Genomic DNA, 22,790 nt, shown 5'->3' with positions numbered 1-22,790 from the left:
AGCTGTTTTCAGCTGCCTGCCAGGGTCTAAAATGCTTCTGACCAAGGCCTGGAACCTCTAAAAATGTCTGAGAGACATTTTGAGTTCCAACACCAACCAGACATCTCAGTCTCAGCTGAGGCATCTAAGATTCCCACAGGATACATGGAGGGGCTCATGGAAATCATGTGAGCCACAATTCTAAGAATTTCCATGAGCAGCAAGGGCTAAGGAACGGGATTTGCTGATCAAAAGCATTCCTTAGAGACAGCCACCTGCCAAACACTATTTTGCCTGGAGGTAGATGAGAAAGGGACAAAGTTTTAGGCCTAAATAGTACAGTTTTGCTTGCATCTGAGTTATCCTTATCAGTGATACATAATTTCTTGACTGCTGGTAGAAGTAGTGTGAATCTCATTCCATATCTTTGGATGGAGCAGGAGATCTTGGAGGCTCCTCTTGAAAGACTGTAAAGGGATGGATATCACACACAGTAGAGTGTGATATCCATCCCTACATGTAGAGTAGAGTACAGTAGATATGGACCCTGCAGTGGACAAAATATTGGTTTTTTCACTATTTTTTCTACAAAGGGAACAGCTTAGCTAAAGGCTGAAGCATGAGCATGACTGTACAGGATTGACTGTACAGTCAGTCAGGAGATAAAGATGACTCTGCAAATGGAGGAGAAAAGCAAGCTGACTATATTGACAGGTTTTTAGTTTCTTCTGATAGCACCATTCCACTACATGTAAACTTTGGAGCAGGATCAGAGATCTGACTTTCTTCCAAATGAGCAAAAACCATGATCAGCTGGAGTAGCTCAATATCAAACTTAATCTATGACTTAGTTAGTATTTATTTATTTAAGCGAAGTGTTATCTCCCCAATACAATGGACTGAGTCCATTTCAGTTTCATCCCCAATATTTCACTCTTTTAAAAATTAATTTCCCAAGAATTTTCCACATAACTTTTACTTAGAATGAAAGTCACTTTTCAATTCTAAAAGAAACTTAGTAGTAGGAAACTTTTTATATTATCTTCAAAAATTCCTTAGACATTGCCCACACTATCAATCATACAATGACACATATTTTGGTGGTTTCAGAAGTGGAAGTGAAAGAGAACTGTTACTTCCAGGACACTGAAAATATTTCATCAGTTCTTTCTCAGAAGCCACAAGTTGGGTCACTGCTATCTGAAGAATGCCTGAAGATTGGCCCTGTGATATCTAAAATGCAAGTACTCACCAAGAACTGAAATTTGGGAACTGTCAGAAAATCACAACTGTTGTGGATTGGGCGTGGAGGAGCACAAACCCAGTAGGCCAGCCATTGGGTGGCAAATGTTTAGAGACAAGGGAATGATGCTGCTAGAGGAGTACATACATCTGGCCTAGTGTTTGAAGGTTGATCATACTTTGAAGATGAAGCTTGGTATAAATCATAATAGAAAGAGAGAAAGGCCTATTACTGTATTACACACAGTTGGTATTTTTACTGTAATGGAACTTCTCAAAAACATGTCATTTTAGTTAAACTTAGAGTGATCTCTATGTATTTTGATGCAAAACAGGTCAATGAACAGATCAATGAAGTCTGTACAAAACTGAATTGTATGGGAAAATTAAACTTGACAGAAATCAAAAAGGCATATAGTACTCTAAATTTCACTGTATGTCTCTTTTTACTGCAGCAACCAGGGCACAAGGGCAGTAGGAACATGTGGTCCTTTATTTGATCAGAGATAATAATCAACTAAGCCAAAAGGAAGGGAAGTAGATTTTCCTAGTTCAGTTGCTAATATAATCTTTTACATGTTCCCAGTTGTGTAGCCACTGCACTGTGCAGCATTGTAACATTCAGCTATTGTTGAATGGGAAAAAACAGTACAAATAGAAAAAAATTCAAACATAGAGTAATAGTATTTGATGTCACTCTCATTGTGCAGTTGGCGTGATATTTCAGATCTCAGCCCTGCTTTCCTCCTGTTTTGCCTGCTTATGCCTTCATTGGCATAAGGCCTCAGGTCCTAAGAAGGGATTCTGCTGAGACTTGTATTTGCTGCAATTGTCTGGTGACCAGCATAGTTTGAAGTAGCAGCATAGTTTGCAGTAAGATCTCCTGCTTTGCTGACCTTTCACCATCCCAGTAGTGCTGGTTACTTGAGGTCTAGCCATAAGAAATGTTGCAGCATGTCTCTTGAGGCTACAGGTCCTCCAGTCCTTCCATTAAAGGTATCATTCTGAATTTATGCTGTGAAAGATCCATCTCCTTTCCATCAAAGAAATTTCAGCTAATGACTATTTAAACGTGCATTGATGCTGCATTACACAATTACTGACCTAGTCCTAGACTTTTACTTCAACTCTTTTCTAGAACTAAGGACTCTTATTAATGTTAATAATAACCATAAACCCTTGAAGGTCTTAAATCCATAATTAGTTCAGACTCATTGCTTCATGTTGACCTGAACCTCGACCATAACCTCAGATTTCACAATGCCAGCCTCAGAAGTATGATTGATAATGTGATCTCCATCACCTAAAACTCCAAATTAGTCTCACTTGTTTCATCTAGATCTAGCTTTATCCTAAATAGCTAATCTTCTTACATTTCCAAATGTTAATTTCAAATCAGTTCTAAGTCCAGTCTTAAGGCTAGACCTTGAAGGAATTATATATAACTAGATCATAACTAGATCTAGTCTGACAGTAAGCTTTGTGTGAGCTCAACAGCCCTTTTACCTGTTCTAAGTCAATCATAATTGAAGTTCTGAGTACAATAGTAATCTATATTGTTCTCTCTACATTCTGTTTTTTTCTAGAACTAAGCATAGTTTGTGAGTCCCTCTAAGCCAGGAGCATTAAGTCAATCTTGATGGCCACTTCTAAATCAAACAATATTTGGTCTCAGCTTCATGCTGACCCAACCTCTGAAGTCAATACTTATACCAAAGATAAATCAGACTTAAGCTCCATCCTGAGTACATCCCTAGCAAGAAAGCATCAAATGTGCAAGAATTAACTATATTAAGTTAAACACACCATGCAAACCCTTATGGCAAAAGTCACAAGCCAATCTCAGGCATTATGCAGGCTCATCCAACATTATAGCCTGAATCCAAGCCCATAAACCCAGTCACAGCTATTCCCAAATCCTACAGAGTGCATCATAAAAGCTAAGCCTACAGCCTATTTCAAACAGGCAATTTAGCATAGCTTTTCCAGCTCTTATTTGCAACAGTCCTAAGGTCCGTATCAACCAGCCCATCCTTGCCCAGACTACATCCCTTGGCTAATATAGAATTTAATCTAAACTTTAAAGTTAGGTTAGTGATTCCAGTTAAACCATAGTCCAAAACTATTCATACAAAAGCCTGTTACTTATAATCTGGAGCATATCAAACCTAAAACTAATTCTAATCTATCTTCAGTTTTTAAAAGCAGGTTCAGCCTCCTGAACTATGCTGATCTAATCACTAGCAGGCAGCCTCAACCCTTTTAAGTTCACTTGATGCCACATTAATGTTGGTGCTGTGGGATGCTCAGCCTATAGCAGTACACTTCTGTCCACAGTATGGCATTAATAACCTGTATAAATTCTTTAATGTCAAATATCTGCTTTTCTAAGACTGATAACATCTGTACAGGTTTTATCCAAGTGCACTAAGAGTGGAGATTTTTTTCTACCATTCCATAAGCCTAATGTTCACTTAATCCTGACCCCATACTGAGGAAAAAATACTGTGCTGCATCATACAAAACATCTGTTCCTGCTCTTGTGTATCTGTGACCTAATATTCTGTACCGGGTATGAGGTTCTGCTAAATGGCTCTGCACTGAAGACTCCCTTCCTCTCAGTGGCGAACAATCACTTATATGCTGATCTGACCAGTGATTTGGCTTGTGGTATGACAGAACAATACACAGGTTTACCTTCTGCAAGTTATTTCACTGTGTTTTCACTACACATTTTAAGGTAAAAGCCAATTTTCTTGCTAATTTTGAGTTTGGATCAATATTCCCATGGTCCTAATCACCTTCAGGGTCAAAGAACTGCACCCCTCTTCCAGCACAAATTTTGCACAGCAAGGCATGTGCTCTTGGCACACAAGATAATTGGTTCTTCTCCATTATTGCTTCATCTTGGTTGATATAATTTGTATAGAATCACTTTTCCTTTAGAAGTGGAAGCAAATTTCACTTGCCCACCCACCTCTTTTGCCTTTCCTAGCACTAGTTCAGAGTAATTGATACTGACAAAATAGATCAAAAGGATTTAATTTTTCATGTTTCTTTCTCAAAAAAAGGTCTTTGTTTTTTCCTCTAGGCAAGATCCATTTGACACTGACTGTACTCAATAAGTACGATTTTTAACAGAGATTTCCAGGCATGTATATATTAAAACCAATGTATTAATGCATCCACAAAAATGTAACTGAACTTACTAATACAAAACCACCAAACAGTAACTCCATTAATTCTTCATATAATTTACTGCAATGCTGTTACAACACAAAAGATAAAAATCTTCCCATGGGCTATTCACAAAAGCTATGAGTTATTTCATTTTATACAGACAAAATGTACTGAATTCATCAAACGATTTATTTGATTGAACTAATGAGTCATAAAATGGAGATTTCTCATATGGTTTTGCTAGTTACAATTATGATGGGTTTGTTTTGTTCTGCAGCACTATGAGAGAATTCTCTCATTTGGCTATTTGAATATTAGAATATTTTTATTACTCTTTGCTCTTGACAATGAACTGCAATTTCCAACAGGGTGATACTTCATGCTACTTTGTGTTCTGCAGCTTTCTGGAGAATCTGCACATTTCATGACATATGATCATTTCTTATCTCAGATGATGTGCAGACACAGTAATTTATGGGGGGGGGGGGGGGGGAGCCCTAAAAAACCCAACAAACCCCAGTGCAAAATGGTTCACATAACAACAAGAAAATTATTGGAAATGGTGCATATAAATCCCATACCCCATTTGAGAATTTATGTACACAGTGTTTTTTTATGTAGAGCCTAATAGACTAAGACCCTGTCTGCCAGTGATTGACTGCTTTCTCTAAATTCTACATATTCCCCTCATGTACATTCAACAACCTGGAATTTTTGACCTTAAATTAATTATTTGTGCCATGTCATTTGTTAGCTGAGGAAGCCAAGGAATCTCAGGATAGTGACATATCCCTTGCTCTAGTGGCATATCCTTTACCTTCATACTCCCCTTCCCATCTTAACTCCTTGGAGCAGGAGGCATCTCCTCTCCTGTCACTGTCTATAGAGTTGACCTGCATACATAGGGAGGGAACCATGTCCATTTATAGGACAAATTTTAGGACAAAATACATCCTGAACAGTCATTAAGAAGTCTTTTGCAGTGCTTAATTCATTTGCTACAAAGCTTTGCCCAATAAATATTGAACAATCTGTGCTACCATTACATCTCACTGAGAATTTGTATAGAAACCAAAGCTTTCTTGCATCATTATGGTACTTTCGGTCACAGCCTAAGTCTTCATCTGGAATTAGGAAGCAATCGAGCTGAAGTCTTCCACTTCTCAAATACTGAATTACGGTGTCTTTTTTCTACATCAAGTGTTTAATATCCAGAATTATTCAAAACCTAGTCCAGTCAATGTTTTTTATTGCTTTTCTGCAGTCTGACTTTTGATGATAGAGAGATACTAAAGGAAGTTATACAGAAATAGAAAGAAAAGCTTCATCCTGGTATCATCCATTTTCCTCCACCAAAAAATGCACTTTTCTTCAAAGCCCAAACCTGAATCTGGTGTTGAGACAATCTGATTATAAAATAACACCTGCTATTTCATGAATGCATAGCAAGAAGTTTGTTTTGTGTGTTCTCTTCTATGTCCTCTGTAACACAACTAGTAAATATTCCTTGGCTTCTGCAGAAACATAAAATAAATGTGTGTTTGTGCACAGATTATCATGGCATTTGTAAAATACTTTTAAATATTAAAATAGCTATTGAAGGGTTGCATAATTTTTTAATAATCTTTATTACTTTCAGTCTCAGTTTACACAGTTGCCCTAAACCAGTGAAAGCTGATGAATATATTTTTATGGATTTCCATCAGAAAAATCTTTGGGCTGTTACTACAGGTAATTCTGAAATCCCACAACATTTAGTGGCATAGTTTCATTTCCTTCAGTCATCCAGTTACAGTAGCAGGCTACTGCAATTAGTTAGCTTATGATATTTTCATGTTTTGTTGGTTTTATTTTAAGAGGAAGAGAAATAAAATCTCCATCATATGTTTTATTTATTTCCTGAGGACTTTTAACTTACACAAGTAGGCACTAAACATTTGAAATTGACTTTCCAGAGCACAACAGTAAAAAACTTTAGAGTTTGGCTTAATTTCATTTAAAACAGTAAAAACTGACCTTGTAAACATTTCCATAGGAGGTAGGATAAATACATTTGACAATCTGTCAAATATGAGAAAGTAAACAGTTACTCTGTGGTCCTAATAAATAATGAGCAACACAGGCATTAAATAAACATTATATATATATAAAAAAAGATATAAGTGAAAGACTAGCATTTTTAATAAATTAGGAATAGATGTAATATTTTTTTTTACAACTTATTCTTGCTTGCAAGAATCACTGGCTCTTTCTGCTTACCCTGAATTTCTGACTGAAAAGCTGTAATGGTGAGAACAATCCTGAGAGATTCACAAGCAGGACCCAATCTAAATATAGCTATTTTTTTTGTGTGTGTGGAGGGCTGATAACATTGTTAAAATGGCTTCTTTAACACCTATATGTACTACTTTTATATTCCACCAACTTGGAAGGGGATTATCATCATAGCCTTAATGTCTGGGGTTGCAAAGTAAGCCTAGGGCACAGACATGTCTCAGTTAGGTTCCTCCAGCAGCTGCTCCCATGAAGACAGTGTTGATTGGTGGTAAAGATGGCACCATATCTCTGCTTGGTGGGGCATGGACCTCCAAATTTTCCTGGGAAGGGAATTGACCGGATGTTCCATACATACACTGTGAAGAAGATGTGGTTTGCAAGTTTGAAGCTGTGGGGGAAAAAGGTCACCATTACTGCAAGTTTTCAATTTATCGAATTTAACAGAAATCATAATCCAGTTTCATTTGATGAAAACTCCTATCTACCAGGCACATCATCTGAAGGACAGAAATGTCTGATCTTCTATGCAAGATTAACAGGTAAGGAGTAAGAAGATGTAATCTTGTGTAGAAATAAAGTGCCCTAGTTTATATCTTCCATGCAACCATTTTTAGAATGTGAGACTATACTCGGCTGCTATTTGTTTAAGGCATATACCAAAATAAACCTTTTGGGATTGGGTATTTCTGTCAGTGGGAGCTTTGCCTATTACACAGTTGTTGAAGCATAGAATGGGGAACCAGAGCATAGGAAGGATGCACTGAGACACCAGGATTCATTTGATCTGTTTGACAGTGAGGATCTCCAAGAGACCCTAGAAAAGCCCAGTTTATTATTAGTTTATTTAATAATTAGAAAGTGCTTCCTAATACACATTTTTACGCAACCCAGGCCAATCATTCCACTGCTCCTGGACAATGGATTATAGACCTCCTTATGGAAGCAAATTTATTAAACTCAGTTTTAAGGAAATCACAACCAGAGTAGCGAGCTGTTTTGTCTCTATGTTGCATTTTATATATTGTGTATGTGAGCTACAATTTAATATTCAGCAATTCATAGGATACTAAAAAGTTCATAGCTGCTCCTCTGTTGCTGGCTGTACTTACGCATAGGGGTCCGGCAGACAATAGAAGGTGAGGACTCTGAGTAGTAGGAGACCGTTTGTTTTCTTCTGCTGTCATCCAAGATATTCAGCGGATCATGTACATCACTGTAGGATGGCAGTGGCCGAATGCTGCTGACACTGCTGATTACAGAAACATGTTGGTCCACCATTGTTCCAAGTCTGTGAGATTCTGAGTAATTTATGCTGTTTCCATAATATCCTAATTGAAGATTGAAAAAAAGATGAATGAAACTACTGGGTAGTGTATGACCCTGTGATAACCTTGGAAAAAAAAGTACTTGTTACTGGACTAAGCCTTTCACAGTAAGATTATTTATATACACACACAGCCCAGGAAAATAAGCAACATATGTCAAGACTGACCCAAAAGCGAGGTGGTAACAAGGAAACCAAAATATGGTAAGGGTTCAGGTATGTCTTCAGTACAGAAAAATGCTTTCTTTCTAAGTTCAGAATCAAACACAGCCTGCAATCACTGGCCTTATGAGACACCATGGGGAGTCCTATGCACAGTTCAGTTCTTCCTTCTGAAGCTTACAACCAAGGAAAGCATGCATGGAAAGAAAATCTGAAGGGTAATAGGTACTCACTGCATAGACAAATCTATATAAAAGTAACATTTCCACTGTGTCTTTCCTCCAGAAGAGGGAGATGTTTTGCTGACTATACCTCTGAAGCAGTGATTTTACATTTAAAGTATGAGAAATGTGAGGTACAAAGTCCCAAACTATTGCTAGTGCACATTTTTATACTTTCTACCCTGCAACTTGAATGGTCCATTATGCTGGTCCCTGAAGTAAGCTATCTTGTGTCTTCTCTGTTTCATAGCAAATGTTTTGGGAGCTTTTCAAGAGATTGTTAAACCACAAGATCATCCTGGTTTTGCTTCCTTTGTGCAAGATATGGTGATGATATCAAAGGAAGATTAACATAAGGCAGGAGATGCATTTGAGGTCAACTGAGAATTCACCAGAGGAAAATAAACCCTTAAGTAGCTGATTAAGCTGCTTTACAATCTCTGTGTGTTATCAGAGAAGTAGAAAACAGGAATGTATAAATAAAATCTGAAATACATCTTCCATAGGAAAAAAAAAGCAGAGAACAAGCATTTTACTCCAGCAATGAAAGAGAAACAAAAGGAAAAAGAAAATATGTATTTATACCATTGGAAGCATTAGCAGGATAAGCTGCTCCTGGACATGTAGATACTGAGTTGTTCAAGAAATTGAAACTCCCACTATTCAGAAACTGCATATTGTGTGTGTCCTGAGACATGCTGGAGGGACCATAGCTGGAAGGGGAACTGGCATTGTAGCGAGACACGGCACAACTGTTGCTGAAGTAGTCTCTGGAGAACTGCTGTTCACTCAAGGCATTGAATCGGCTGGACTCTGCTCTGTGGTCATAAACTCCTGAAGTGGAATGGGCCTGTGTCCTGAACATAGCCTGGTAACTGGAATTATTTCCATAGTAATTCTGATTGGTCTGTGACAAAGTCTGATAAAGGGGCTCTGAGTAGGAAGAGCACTGTGAATGTGTCGATAACATGGGACCTACACTGGGAGGTCTCACAGACATTGGTCCCTGGTTGATAACACTTCCTCTGCTGACCATGGCTGGTGAAATGGGTGGAGTCATGAGGTGACCAGTGCCTTGAGACAGCTCCATTTGATCTGGAATAAATAAACATTAACCGTGATTAGTGTCCATACCTCAGTACTGCTGTTAAGACACAAACACTCTAATTAAGTGCAGATTACCATTTGAAACCTTTACAAAAGTTATGCACTGGACCCCACCTATATAATTCACAGCTTTTATTTCATGGCTTCAGGATATAAAACTTCTCCCTTTCATTCTCCAGCTTCAAGGTGCCACATTCAGTGGGAATTTCCAACAGTTACAATCCTTATGTGCTCCAGGTTTACTGTTCATTCTCTCCTCACAAGAACTTCACCAAGCCAGGAGTTCTAAGATAGTTTTACCATTTTTCAAGATGAACTATTACTGGCAGGGTAATTACAATTTCTGACTTCTGTAAATCACCACAGAATGTTAGATCATGAAATGCTGTTTACTAGAGGTCTTCATAAATGCATGTGGTCATGGCTCCTCCTACGGCAATGTAACCACAAACTGAAAGACTAACAGACAAATTAGGGAAGGACAAGCTGGAAGAGTTGATACACACCTGTCAGCTGCATAGTCTCCCCATCTCCTGGGGTGAAGGGGTTCAGACCAGAAGGTGCACTGCTGGGTTGACCAGCTGACAAGGACACAAAGGTTTGCTCTCCTAGGCACTCATTTTTGACTGAAGTGTCACTGGGCAGAGGAGCGGCTTTGTTACGATTTGCTAGGAAGCAAGAGCTTGGTGATGCAGTGAAGGTGGCTTTGCTTGCATCTGGAAGGGTAAATGAAAACCATTGTCGGCTGTTATGTATCCTCACTGCGCATTAGTTCTGTTTGTATCATTTTCCCTGACCACAGATCTACATCACACAGTTTCAGCTCCTTACTGAACCCTTCATGTTGAAAGTATGAATTTTATTTATTCCCTTGAAGTAAATGTGAACAATGAATTGCATTCAGAGTTAATCAGAATCAACATTTCATCCTAAAGAATTAACAATGGCAACTTCAGAATGCCTGAACTCTCTTTTCATATTGATATCTAGAGAAAAGCATTTGTTATACTCAAGAGTTCTTCAGCTTTTTGCAGACTATTGATAAAGTTAGTTTTGCTGTTCTTCAGAAGAAACCATGATTTTATCTTACAGTTTCATGTACTTCACCTACACACAAGGATAAGGCAACTGTCACACAGGCAAAGTTTTTTTTTCTGGAGGCTGAATTTAAAGAAATGCAGCACTTACTGTCATAAATTCTATGCATGTTTCCTGTAGCAAAGTGCAGATTTAGAGTAACAACAACCAAAAAGCTAAGGATTGACTGCCAGTGCTAATGCTAATAAAAAATACTTCTGCAAGCTTCTGAAGTTTCACTGGATTTTTAATTATTAACTTGGACCAGAACTCAATTAATATCAATCTTCATTCTTTTTATAGCAAAGGACCTGGAACATATAATTTCAAACTATCTAATTTTGAAAGAGCCTGGTAGATGGAAAATGTTAAGGATACTGTTTTCAAAAAATTTTCTCTTCCATATAGTAATGCTTCAACCACATGGTAAATAGGGCTCCAAACTTGACATTGAAAGGATATTTGCACTCTGGTAACATTTAATAAATTCCTGGTTCAAGTTGTAATTATATATTTAAGCTTTGGGGAAAAACTGGATAAGGAATTCTTGCCCTTTCTGCTACTTATACCTCTTTTCATGCTTCAGTTCATGGCCCTTCAGATATACCTACAAATCTTTGTTGCATCCAAGATAATTTCAGTGATCCTTAGTGTTGTGCTATGTATTGACATTCCAACAAACTGTTATGAAGTGAACTGTGGTAGGAAGGTGGGAATGAATTGCTGTGTGAATGGTCACAAACCTTCCAGGTGAATTTGACAATGTTGTGAATTTGACATAACCACACCTTCAGGAGAACACAGTAAACTTGCTTCTGCTTAAACAAATACATCAATTTCTACACATGCAAAAGAAACAAGCTCTAGTTACCTAAATTCTTCATGTATTTGTCCAGTAGATTCTGGAGTTCTTGTTCTTTGTCATTATTGAACTGGGTCTCCATGGCAAGCAGGATGTACTCATCTAGTAACATGCGGATCAAATGAAAAGAACCTTTTCGAGGAGAAAGAGAGAGAGTAGCTGAGTTATCTTTGTGACCATCTCTCACCACTCCACAAGAAGCCAGTGAAACAAACAAATAATTGTGGACTTTAAATGACCTGGCAAGACCAACAAGGAATAGTGCCTAACTTCTAGCTCTAATCTCTCTTTGCACTGGCCCACCTAGATCAATTGTTTACTGTCCTGTAGGCTATTTGACCACTAATTACATCAAAGAAAAATACTGATGAAAGTGAGACATGCTTTATACTTGAAGAGAGCACACAGTGGAACTAGATAAGGCTGAAGTCTGCTAGAATGCCTCTGCTCTATTTCTGTTTGCCTTGTGTTAAATAACCAGACAATAACTGGTAAAGTCTTTGACCTCATTTCAAGGATATATCGCATTAAAAAAATGTATGTGTCCCTACAGCTATTTGAAATATCCTCTGAATTTTAGATAACAATGTACCTATGGCTAAAAATATGACATTACATACTGGAGTTTGTTTCACTTGCTCTGCCATCTTCTCTCTTATATAAGGTTTTTTCTGAGTGTTCCCAAAAATGTAAACATTCCTAAATGTGTGTGTGTGATCCTTAATTTTTAAAAGCCACAAACACTATTAAATCAATCATCTGCTGATTCCAGAATTAAATGCATGATGACTGACAAATTCCTTCTGCTTTTATCAAAACATACCATGCACCAGAATTATATACAGTGGTATTTTTTTACCAAACTGATCCACAGGTAAAACCAATAATTTAACTATTTTGTCTCTTATACTGAGATATGCAGTCATTGCCATATCAAAACAAACAAAGCTTCTAGCACTTAAATGGCAAAGCATATCAAAACAGCAATTCAAAAGAAAAATACCATTTTGAAACAGCCCTATGACACAGGTCACCAGCAAAATATTGCTAGTATTTACTGTAAAATGTTAGTTTGAAAAATTACATCACACAGTATTTGTGGCTTTGATCAAAGAATTTTTAGATTAGGATGGGTTCCTCAGCACAGGAAATAGTGGAAAGCTGGTAAGTGCTTAACATATATGTACAAAATATGAGTGTTTCTATAAAGCTCAGGTACCAAAACTTGATGCATTGTTTAGAGTTAGGTTATGCATCACTCGAGCACCGAAGAAGCTCCATTTCAGAAGGAAGTCCTGAGCCCTCTTCTTTAAAGACCTTCCATTTTGCTTGCTTGCCTGAAAGAGAACAGTAAAATACTGTTAGGTATGCTCACTTGCTTTCTGCCAACAGGAGAGAAGAACTGAATATCTTTGAGAGTTCAAGGAGTGCTTAACTCAGGTTGATGTGGCAAGTGACTCAAGCTGCCTGATTCAAATTATCCCCTTGCTCTGTGACTTGACTTGGTAAAATAGCAGCCTTCACTCCTTTGAGTGCAGTCATATAATGCTGTCTGCCAATGTCAGATGAAATAAACTGCTTACTGTTTGGGCCCTGATGGTACATAAATTACTCCATATTCTAGTATTAAAGGTGCCAAGTTATTCTGTAACTATACAGGGAAGGGAGGGAAGGAGGAAGGGAGGGAGGGAGGCAGGAAGGAAGGTGGGAATGCAGGAAGGTCCTACCCTCTGGCACTGTTATTCCATAAAACAAGGAATAGAATTTAGTCTTCATACTTTAATCTGTTTAATACTGATCAGAATTTATATTACAGAATGGTATGTTACCATCATGATGATCAAAGTGATGTTTTTAATACTGCTCAATTCATACAGTCACTTTGCTCTTGCAGTGATTTGTTTGTGTGGCAACATATGCCCTGTTACTTTGTCCAACAGCAGGCAGAAAGAAGCTGCTGTGTGAGTTTGACAGTAGCCACACTTCAGCATGAACAGAAGGCAAACAGCAGTGGAAGGATTACATGTTCTGTAAATGATTAGCTTCTGCTCAAGTTGACCTAGCTTCATAACAAAACTTGTTGGTACTTCTTCCCTAAGTACAGGAAAACAATGCTAGGAACCATACCTGTTAGCTTTAATAATATGGTATCACATAGTAGATGCTGAATGGAAAATTGCTATACCTTTTCTGCCTGACTTGCTTATCAGGAATTGTCTTCTGAGATTGTGGAATGAAATTTAGACCATAATAATTCCAGTCTAAAATAAATTGAGATTACTCAGCTTCAATGGGATATTTTTTTTGCCTAGGGAGATTTCTGGGTATGCGAGGACTTGCTTTGGCTCTGCTGCCCTGAGTAATCCAAAGCTCCTCACTGTGCTGCTCACTTGTCAGCAATTGTTAGGAAACTCAGAGTACATTAAAAAGAAATAAATTATCAGTGCCTCCATTGAAATTTGGGAAAACAGGCAAAGAAATAAAAAAGGGCATGTCTATGTTTTTCCTGTAAGTGGCAGTCTCTATTCTGTCAGCCATTTGATGCTAACTGTATTGTCTCAACCTTTTGCACCCATTCATATCAAGATGCTACCTAAAATGATTAATAAGATACTGCATTTTCAGGCAAAAAAAGGCTGATGAGAAGACCAGTGTTCAGCTATTAGCCAACAATATGTAACACCTCATTCTACTAGTTCACTGTTATTAGAGTCACAGATTGGTTAAATATCTTTTACTTAGCTATAAGAAAAAATCCTTTCTTTTGTTCTGAGCTGTAGTTTTTTTAATCCCTATATAACTGCATGCATATAAAATACTTGTGATGTAAATGCATCTTGGTAATTGGAGATGGGAAGGGGAATCCCATCAAAACCATCAATAACTGAGTTAAGCACCTTAGAAAGCTACAAAACTGTATCTTCCATCCTGAAATGTAGAAATTCTTCAGGAGGCTAGCTACTCTGTATCTACCTGCTGCAGTAATTTATACCACACATGTACCACCTAAATGGAAGAGAGAATTGCTTCTGTAAGAAACAACTTTTGCCCACCTTACTCAGAGCAATCCCCCTGTGATTTTGCAGGCACACATAAGGTCAGAGGGTTTCTGTCATGTACAGTTTGTGAAAGTGCTGGCTTTAGTGTTTTAGCTACCATACTTCTTAGTTTGTAACACACATAAGACTGCTCAACATGATTAACCTGGACTAATATCACTGGAATCTTTGACATCAAATTACAAACTTCCCTGTCACAGTAAAGGAGATAGGAGCAGAGATGAAAATTCCTTCTGGAAAATCAGTGGGACTGCATAAGAAGTTAGGGGAGTAGGATTTGGTCTGGAATCAGGCAGAACATTTGAAAGGTACCTTGATAACCCTTTGCTCAACCACAGTATCCAACCATTCAATAAATGATTCCACAGTGGCATTCTTCTTTAGGAGGTCCTTCAGTTCTTGGAACACTGTAATAGAGTCATCTACCATGTAAAAAGGAGAACATATCATTGCACTCTATTCTGAACATGAGAAAAAGCCACTCACCAGACATATGACAATATTGTAGCATGGAAAGGAAAATCAAAGAATTAGAGCAGTGAAGAAATAAGTGATTCCCCAGCAAAGCAAGCACACACACATCCATCACACACTTACATTTTAATTACTTAAGCATTACAATGATACAGGTTGTAAGACAATGAAGTTTTATAAGAAAATAAAAGTAAAAGAAGATTATTCTATTTTCCATTCCTTTATAGATTCAATCTTGAAAACCCTTCTAATACTACATTTGCTAATAAAGCTTTCTCTGTAATATGGCAGATTTGCAGTGTCCTATGCTTCTTTCATATTTTACAAGTTTCTCACAATATGATATAATGTTAATTTCCTCAATTCCCATATTCAAAAAAGTGCCTGAAGGACCAGTTATTTCTCTTCTTCTTTTCTTTTTTAATCAGTGTGAAAGAAGACCAAGAATAAAATAAAAAATAACTACCAAAAAAAAAAAATTGGGAAGGGGGCAACTCAAATGAACATGTGAATAGGATTGTGAATCATTAAAGAGAACAAACTTTCATAATCAAAGAAATTATATTTACAGGAAAACACTCTGATATTCCTTTCAGCTCTTGAAACTCTGATCAACATGATTCCTATGATAAATTTCTCTTGTTAATAGAGAAAATGACTATTTTTCAACAATGTATATGAAAATTAACTACCTCAAAATTTATACTTCACTCTATTTTGTGTATGAAAATAGCTGCTACACTAAATAGAAAATTACATGTATTTTTAAAGTTCAACACCCAGAAGAAAATGTGCAAATTAAAAAAAAAAAAAAGTAAACTAGTTCAAATATCCACCACACGAGGCCATAATGAAATGGAATTTCAGACACACCTTTCAAGAATTAATCTGTGCAATATCCCCATATACGATAGGGCCAAGTTTCAAAAGCGGTTTGCAACTGACATGTAAATGGATTTTTCAGCAAGCATTTAAAGTCATCTAGCTGGGATAACTTTCCAGCACAAGCTTCTGTTTTTGTAGGACATGCTAGGGCAACCAATTAGTTTTCTTAACCTACAGAAGTTTATGAACTGGATTAGAGAAAGTAGAGTCTCTGAGCGCCCTATCTCAGTCAGTCCAAGTAGATTGCTGTGGCATGGAATGAAAGAATGTACTTTTAATGGTAAAAATACATCACCATGGACTTACATTCACTGTAAACTTCACCATCAGAGTCTGTGCTCCCTGAAACTGCAAGAAGGGCCTGAGAACCAATACTATTCAAATCTACTTTTTCAATATCTGAGACCATGGAATTCACCACATGCTGATCAAAAAGAGCTGGCCGAGCAATCTGCAAGAGAAAACAAGGTAAAATGCTGAGACCCTCTGTGGTTTTGCCTCAGCTGGCAGCTAAGCACCACACAGTCACTCACTCTCTTCCTAATCTGCCAAGGGATAAGGGAGAGAATTTAAAAAATAAAAGTATAAAAATTTGCTGGTTAGGTTGAAAACAGTTTAATATTTTTTTAAAGAAATAATATAAATAACAATAGTAATTTAGAATTTTAAAAGAAACACCAAAATACAACAATTAAAACAACTGATCACCACTAACTGACCAATGCCCAGCCAGGTCCCTGAGCAGTGGTCCCCTGCCAAACTTTTCTCCAGTTTTATTGTTGATCTATGGTAAAGAATACACCTATGATCAGCTGGGACCAGTTGTCCCAGTTATGTCCCCTGCCAACTTTTTGGGCACCTCCAATTTACAGCAGTGTGGTGTAAGAAGCAGAAAAGACCCTGGCTGTATGTAAACAGTGATCATCAGTAACTAAAATAGCCCTGAGTTATCAATAGTTTTCAGTACAAATCCAAAATATAGATCCATACTATAATGAAAAAAAATAAGTCTATCCCAGCCAAAACCAGTACAGGCCCATACCTGGGGATCACCAAAGAAACGCTCAGAGAAGAATCTTATTATATTTTATTTTATTGTCATGGCTGGGTTTTTCACAGATCAGATGAGAAAATGTTTCCCTTTCATTAGACTCCTGATGCACTTCTAATGTGCCTTCCAATCAGATTATCTTCACAAGATTACCCATATGCTGCTTTTGTATTTATGAAAGAGAAAACCAAGTCAAGATGAATCTCTAATGTGCCTCCAGTTACTCCTGAGGTCTACCACCTTAAAGCCCAAGATGCTACCATAGAAGGAAGTTCCTCAAAATGCATTGCATCCTTTTGGATAATCTACAAAACCACCACATGGTTTAGGTGACTCCTAATTGCAGATACCTGTGTCCTGACAACACAGCCTTGGAGTCTCCAACTACCTGTCACTCCCACTTCCATCTTTCCACTCAAAAGTCAAATAGAAAGAGAAAAATATGGACAAGGCAGCGAATCTTTGCTAGGCAAGAAGAATTATCCCATGTTTTCCAATTTGGTACTAAACAAAATACGCATATATTCCACTTGATTGCTTTATTGAAAAAAGTTCCTGTGATGACTGTTCATTATAACCATGGTCTTTGCTCTCTTTTCTGGTACAAAGTTTGAGGTTCTGGTCAGATCTATTTATGGTCACTTTCTAATCTCATGGTTAAAACTACAAGATTTAAGTCTTCTATGTCTGAAGGTCAACCTTGAAAAAATAATGCATTATATCTCATAGCCAGAAAGGTGAAATGAATACAACTGACACATTTTTGAATGTATAATCTTATTCTGTTTACCTGTGCTAGGTGTAAGAATGATGTCTGTCGTTTCAGAGAGGACACAAACCTTCTTGCAATAGGCAATTTCTTATCTATTAGGCTTTCTGGTAGATTTTCCAAAGAAGAAGCAACCCATTGTTCCCAGTTTTTTGCAAAACTCCTTATATCTGCCAGTAAACTATAAGGGGAAAAAAAAAAGTGTTTAGAGAATCACTAATAAAAATTGTCTGGCATTAGTTTAAATAATTTGGTTTCAATCTATGGCTAACAGACTTCTGAACATATCTGGAAATTGCTCCTCAGGTGTTACCAAAAGAAACAGGAAATTACCAATCATTGATCTATATATTGACTACATATTGATACATACACCCTCTGGGAAAAATTGTGGGCCAGTTGGGACACTAAAATGCTATCTAATATTTTCAGACTGTTCTACAGCTGCCCTCAGAGCTGACACTATTCTGCCATACATACTCTAGTGTTCTAAAAATGAGCATAAATACATTGAGAAAATTTCTCTAAAATATAGAATTACTGGTATTTATCTTGAATATGCCTAAAAATCAGAATGTATCACGATTATTTTCAAATACCTACCTTTCTGGCATTTCTTGCATTGTTGCAGGGATGAGTACATCTGTAAGAACCTTCAAAAAGTTAACAGAAAATGACATCATGCTTCCACTGGCCATTTATTCATTTATTCATGTCTGTCTTGTCTACTTAGACTGCAGAAAATTTACACAGAATAAAGCTATTCAACCTACTGTCCAGATATTTATATGCCTGGATTTTCCCAGTCACTATTAGACAGGAACATATGAGATATTTATATACTTATTGTGTATCTTCATAGCAGTAAAATTAGAAGAAAAACAAGACATGTTATCCCCCATGTCTTAAAGAAGGGAAACCAGTAGAAGTGAGATGCATAAACTTCATTTCTAGCATCACCAAGTCTCTATAAAGCAGATACTCAAGCATCTCCCAAGTTCTTGAGTGCTGTTGACTCTTCTTTCTACCAAACTGGACATGGCACTGCAGGCATTTAGAATTTAGCCATAGAGTTCTCTGTAGCTAAGTGAGGTGTGGAACAGTTTTGGCAAAACACGGTGCCATCTGGCATGCCCCCCAGGAAATATTACTGTGGAGGACAAAGTTGTTTAGACAATATTCCAGAAATCTCCCTTCTCTGTTAACGTAAATATTTTAATAACAGTCCAGTGTAATTCCTTCTTCCTTCTGTCAGCTGCGATGTCAAGAATATCTAACATGATTATAAATAAGAAATAGTGAGAGACAAAGAAGAGGTACAATAGCAAATTTATGAACTTCTGAAAAATTTGGTCTTATTCAAGTTATAATTTAATGCTCCTCTAGTATTTCTTCTTCTGTCACATTAAATCTATTATAAATAAAGTTAATATTGAATCTATTGAGACAACATGTAGAGTAGGAAAAAAATCATAAACTCAAGGTACATTATAACCTCTCCAAGTAAATGAGGCTTAATGACCCATCTCCTGGGTAGTAATTATGATTCTTGATGCTAATTACCTCTGCTTTACTATGCTAACTAAAACACTTCTTACTTTACAGCTTTCTATGCTTCTAAGAAATACATATTTTCATCTTTTCTAAATTTTCCCCCCATATCTTTATACAGTAAAGAAAGACAGATTACAATAAGGCATCAGAGATAAAAAGCTTCAAGTATTTTGCTTTGACTGGTTGATGTTTACTATTAAACCAATAGTCATTTCTTCTCATCGATATGTGATGTGAAATCTGTTAGAGAGACACTTATATAAGAATTCTTTCATAATTCTATGGTATGTCCTATCAGAGCAACTTAAAGTCCTTTGCATCTATTAAATAATCATTAGATCTGACTTTGCAAATTAAAAACTCAGGAAACTTTGGTTTATTTTGTTTTTTCTTAGTGCTCTATAAGTTATTCCTGGCCTTGTAAAACTCCTAAGGGTCACTTAGTTTCAACTTTTTGTGTAGTCATGCCATGAGTTAGATCAAAGAACTCGTATGGTACAAAAGCTCCCCACAATAAGCATTTCTTAACTTTTTTAAACCCAGAGCAATTTAGAGTGTAGCAGTTTTGCTGGTACATCTAGCAGCAAGGGAACAGAAAAGAAAGGCAGCTGGCTGATACTTATCTCTTTGAGCCAGGTCTCATAAGCTCTCAGAGAAAAGTATCATACTCAAGATAGCTCAGCTACCTCAAATGGCATAAAATTAGTAGGGTAGTTCCTGTGACAGTGTTGGAAATAGAAAAGTTTTAATAAAAGGCTCTTTACAGAGAAAACTCAAGCTAGGGTAAGAGGTTCTTGCTCTTGCTAAAACAATTCACAAAAGCGATTATTTGTTTTGTTCTCTTTTTTTTTCTAGTGAATTGCTTAGGTGAGACTTTTTGGCTTCTGTCTAATTGGCTATCCTTAAGTTTGAGGTGAAGTCCCCAAGGTCTTATGAGGTGTGTTTTGACCAAATTGAGGAGAGAAACTTCTGGGCTTTTTTCCTTTTTAAGGAGATAAAGGGTAATTTGTTCACTCTGCCAACAGGGGACACTCCTACATCTGGCAGGAGGGGCAAGAATGTCTTAACCCAGTATTGCTCCAGACTGGTAGAATGAAACCATGGCTTGACATAACCTGTGAGCAGCAGACTGGCATGTGGAATCACCAGATTGTGCCAGACTCTCTTTTCTGGTAGAAATTGCAATAATCTTTCCAGTGAAAACAAGGCTTCAGTTTTCATCCAGGATTGCCTTAGTGAGCCTTGCCAGTGAGCATGTGAGCATTGCTTTTAGCTACATTTAAGCAAGCACATCAAGGTTTCACTGGTGCTGCGCTGCCGTGGTCACACACAAGGTGTTCAGCTGAGCTGAGACTGAAGTTCAGCTCTTATAGCTGCCCATTTCATTTCTTGATTCCTTTCAATGATTTCCTTGCTGATTTATAGCAGAAAGCAGTCATGTCACCCTGTCATTCTGTCTTTTTACAGATGCAGAAGCTGTACTGTGGGTGAGATTATTCATGTAGCTAAATGCCTAACTTACCTTATACAGTATTGAGTCACAGACACAGAAAATGTCAATGATGACAGGATTTTCAAGCAGAGGAAGAAGATGGTCAGGCATTCCTTGCCAAAAATGTAATAGAAAATGCTGGATCTAAAGGAATATAAACCAGATTCATAGACATAAATCATCCATTCTTGTCTTCCCATGCATATGTACCAAGTGTTTGCTCATACAACCTTACCTCTTCAAAGTTCCCATTAATTGCATTGTCAAGGACACATTGACAGTGTGTTTTGTACATCATGATAAGAGTATCTACCTGTTTTGGAAGAAAGAAAAATTAAAGAGAGTTTTTTAAATCTTTCCTTTACTGATATGGTGATCTAAGTTTCTGTTTTGTGTAGCTAGTATTTAAACACATAATATAAACTGTATTGCAATGCATATTTACAAATAGACAGCCTGTATATCCAGAAGTGATGAGGACATCACTCATCTCTAATTTTATCAACAGCATTATGTCATTATTTTTTAAGCATTAAATTTAAGTCAAGCACTGATGCTGTGGTCAGACATGTAGCATCTGAACTGTATACACTGTGAAAATGTGGATAATAAAGTAAGGCAATAGCTAGATTAGTCAGTCAGATGGTAAAGTAAATTCACCTTTCTGAAGCTAAGATTAATCCAAAGAGCAGTGCAAGTTAATCATTAGGCTACTATAGGCGTCTATGAGTGTTCTGAAACATCATCTACTTGGATAAATGAGAAAATAGCTGCCAGTCATTTGGTCAAAGTTTAATCACTGCCTCAAATGAACTCAACTTTTAAAAGAAGAACTCCCTTTCATCTCATTAGGCTACTTTATCTGAATGGAGTGTTCCCCAATTAAAAAAAAAAAAAAAAGGTAGTAATTTTTTTTAAATTGTAGCAAATTATCAGACAAGAAATATGCAAACTCATTTAGGTAAGGAAAAGGGTCAGCCAAAGCATTCTAATGGTAATGAATCACAGAAGTTTTTTTACAGTTTATGAACTTCTCCAGCAAACCACTATCAGATTTTGAATGAACCTGGTACCATCTTATTGGAATAGGTTCAAGATGCAGATTTCTTTGAAAACAGACTTTTCCAAGTTTCAGAGCTGCTTCTTTAACTACATATCTTTGAAAAACAATAGCAAAGTGTGAGACAACATTTTAAAGAACTGTTTTTGAAAGGAGCTGATGGAAGTATGAAGGTTGGGTAAGTTCTCTCCAGAATTATTAAATGCAGGAATTACCCATCTATTTTAGTGCAGACTGATGTATTTATGGACTCTGAGTTGCAAGCAACTCCTTAAGAGTTTAATGAAGGAGTCAAACTTCATTTATGGGTTGTCTTCAACAGAGTACCTAAATATCTTAGTTTCAATCATCTTTGGTTAGATAAGCTAAAGGAGGGAAAAGGTAGTATGAAAAGAAAACAGGAAATAATGAAACAAGAAATGAGAAAAGAGCAGCAAGCAAAGAGAATGCAGGCTTCACAGAAATTCTTCTTTCCCACAGTCTCCTCATAACCTGCTAAATCTGTCCCCAGCCAGGCATGCACAATGCTGCTGAGCCAAAAATGAAGAGAATTACATTGTTCAAGCAATAAAAATCAGTTTGTTTATATTACTGTGTTGGGTCTCCAAGGAACCTCGAACATTTGTCAGATTTAAATTTCATGAGAATGCTGTTTATATTGTGTCTATATATAGAGCTGTCACTTCACTGATGGAGACTATAGCAGCAGGTGGTGCACACTGGTAAGTATACCAGTTCTTGGGTTTTCATTATGAATGGTAAGATTTCCAGCTAAGATGGCTCTTTTTGTTTAGATTCTCCCTAAAGGAATCCTAGGCTTCACTACTTTCTCAGAAAAAGCTTAGGAAGAGTGGCTCACAAAACAAAAAGTTTTAATGCAATGTGTCTCAAACCAGTCACCATTATCACCTGCACTTAAGATTAAATTGAAAAGTTCGAAATGTCTGTCAAAGGATTTCTAGCAGTTTGTAAGGGGACAAGAAACAAGACAGATGTAACACGCAGTAAAAGAGTC

General features: G+C 37.0%; 1 protein-coding gene across 1 annotated transcript in view; it reads right to left on the bottom strand.

The window, feature by feature from the left end:
* Window positions 1-616: 616 nt before the first annotated feature.
* Window positions 617-22,790, bottom strand: part of RFX6 (regulatory factor X6) — a 50,001-nt gene continuing 27,827 nt past the window's right edge. Inside the window, exons 9-20 of the mRNA XM_077781799.2 lie at window positions 20,951-21,028; window positions 20,746-20,859; window positions 18,273-18,322; window positions 17,691-17,850; window positions 16,156-16,300; window positions 14,803-14,912; window positions 12,651-12,768; window positions 11,441-11,563; window positions 9,999-10,208; window positions 8,971-9,480; window positions 7,788-8,006; window positions 617-7,066 (exon numbers count right to left, since the gene is read on the bottom strand). Of these exons, the coding sequence (XP_077637925.2) occupies window positions 6,900-7,066; window positions 7,788-8,006; window positions 8,971-9,480; window positions 9,999-10,208; window positions 11,441-11,563; window positions 12,651-12,768; window positions 14,803-14,912; window positions 16,156-16,300; window positions 17,691-17,850; window positions 18,273-18,322; window positions 20,746-20,859; window positions 20,951-21,028 (2,004 nt within the window). The 3' untranslated portion in view covers window positions 617-6,899. The remainder of the gene's footprint in view (window positions 7,067-7,787; window positions 8,007-8,970; window positions 9,481-9,998; window positions 10,209-11,440; window positions 11,564-12,650; window positions 12,769-14,802; window positions 14,913-16,155; window positions 16,301-17,690; window positions 17,851-18,272; window positions 18,323-20,745; window positions 20,860-20,950; window positions 21,029-22,790) is intronic.

This window comes from Lonchura striata, chromosome 3, assembly GCF_050655825.1.
Source record: "Lonchura striata isolate lonStrDom1 chromosome 3, ASM5065582v1, whole genome shotgun sequence".
NCBI lineage: Eukaryota > Metazoa > Chordata > Aves > Passeriformes > Estrildidae > Lonchura > Lonchura striata.
The sequence above is the reverse complement of the archived record's forward strand: the minus strand, read 5'-3'. Positions and strand labels throughout refer to the sequence as shown.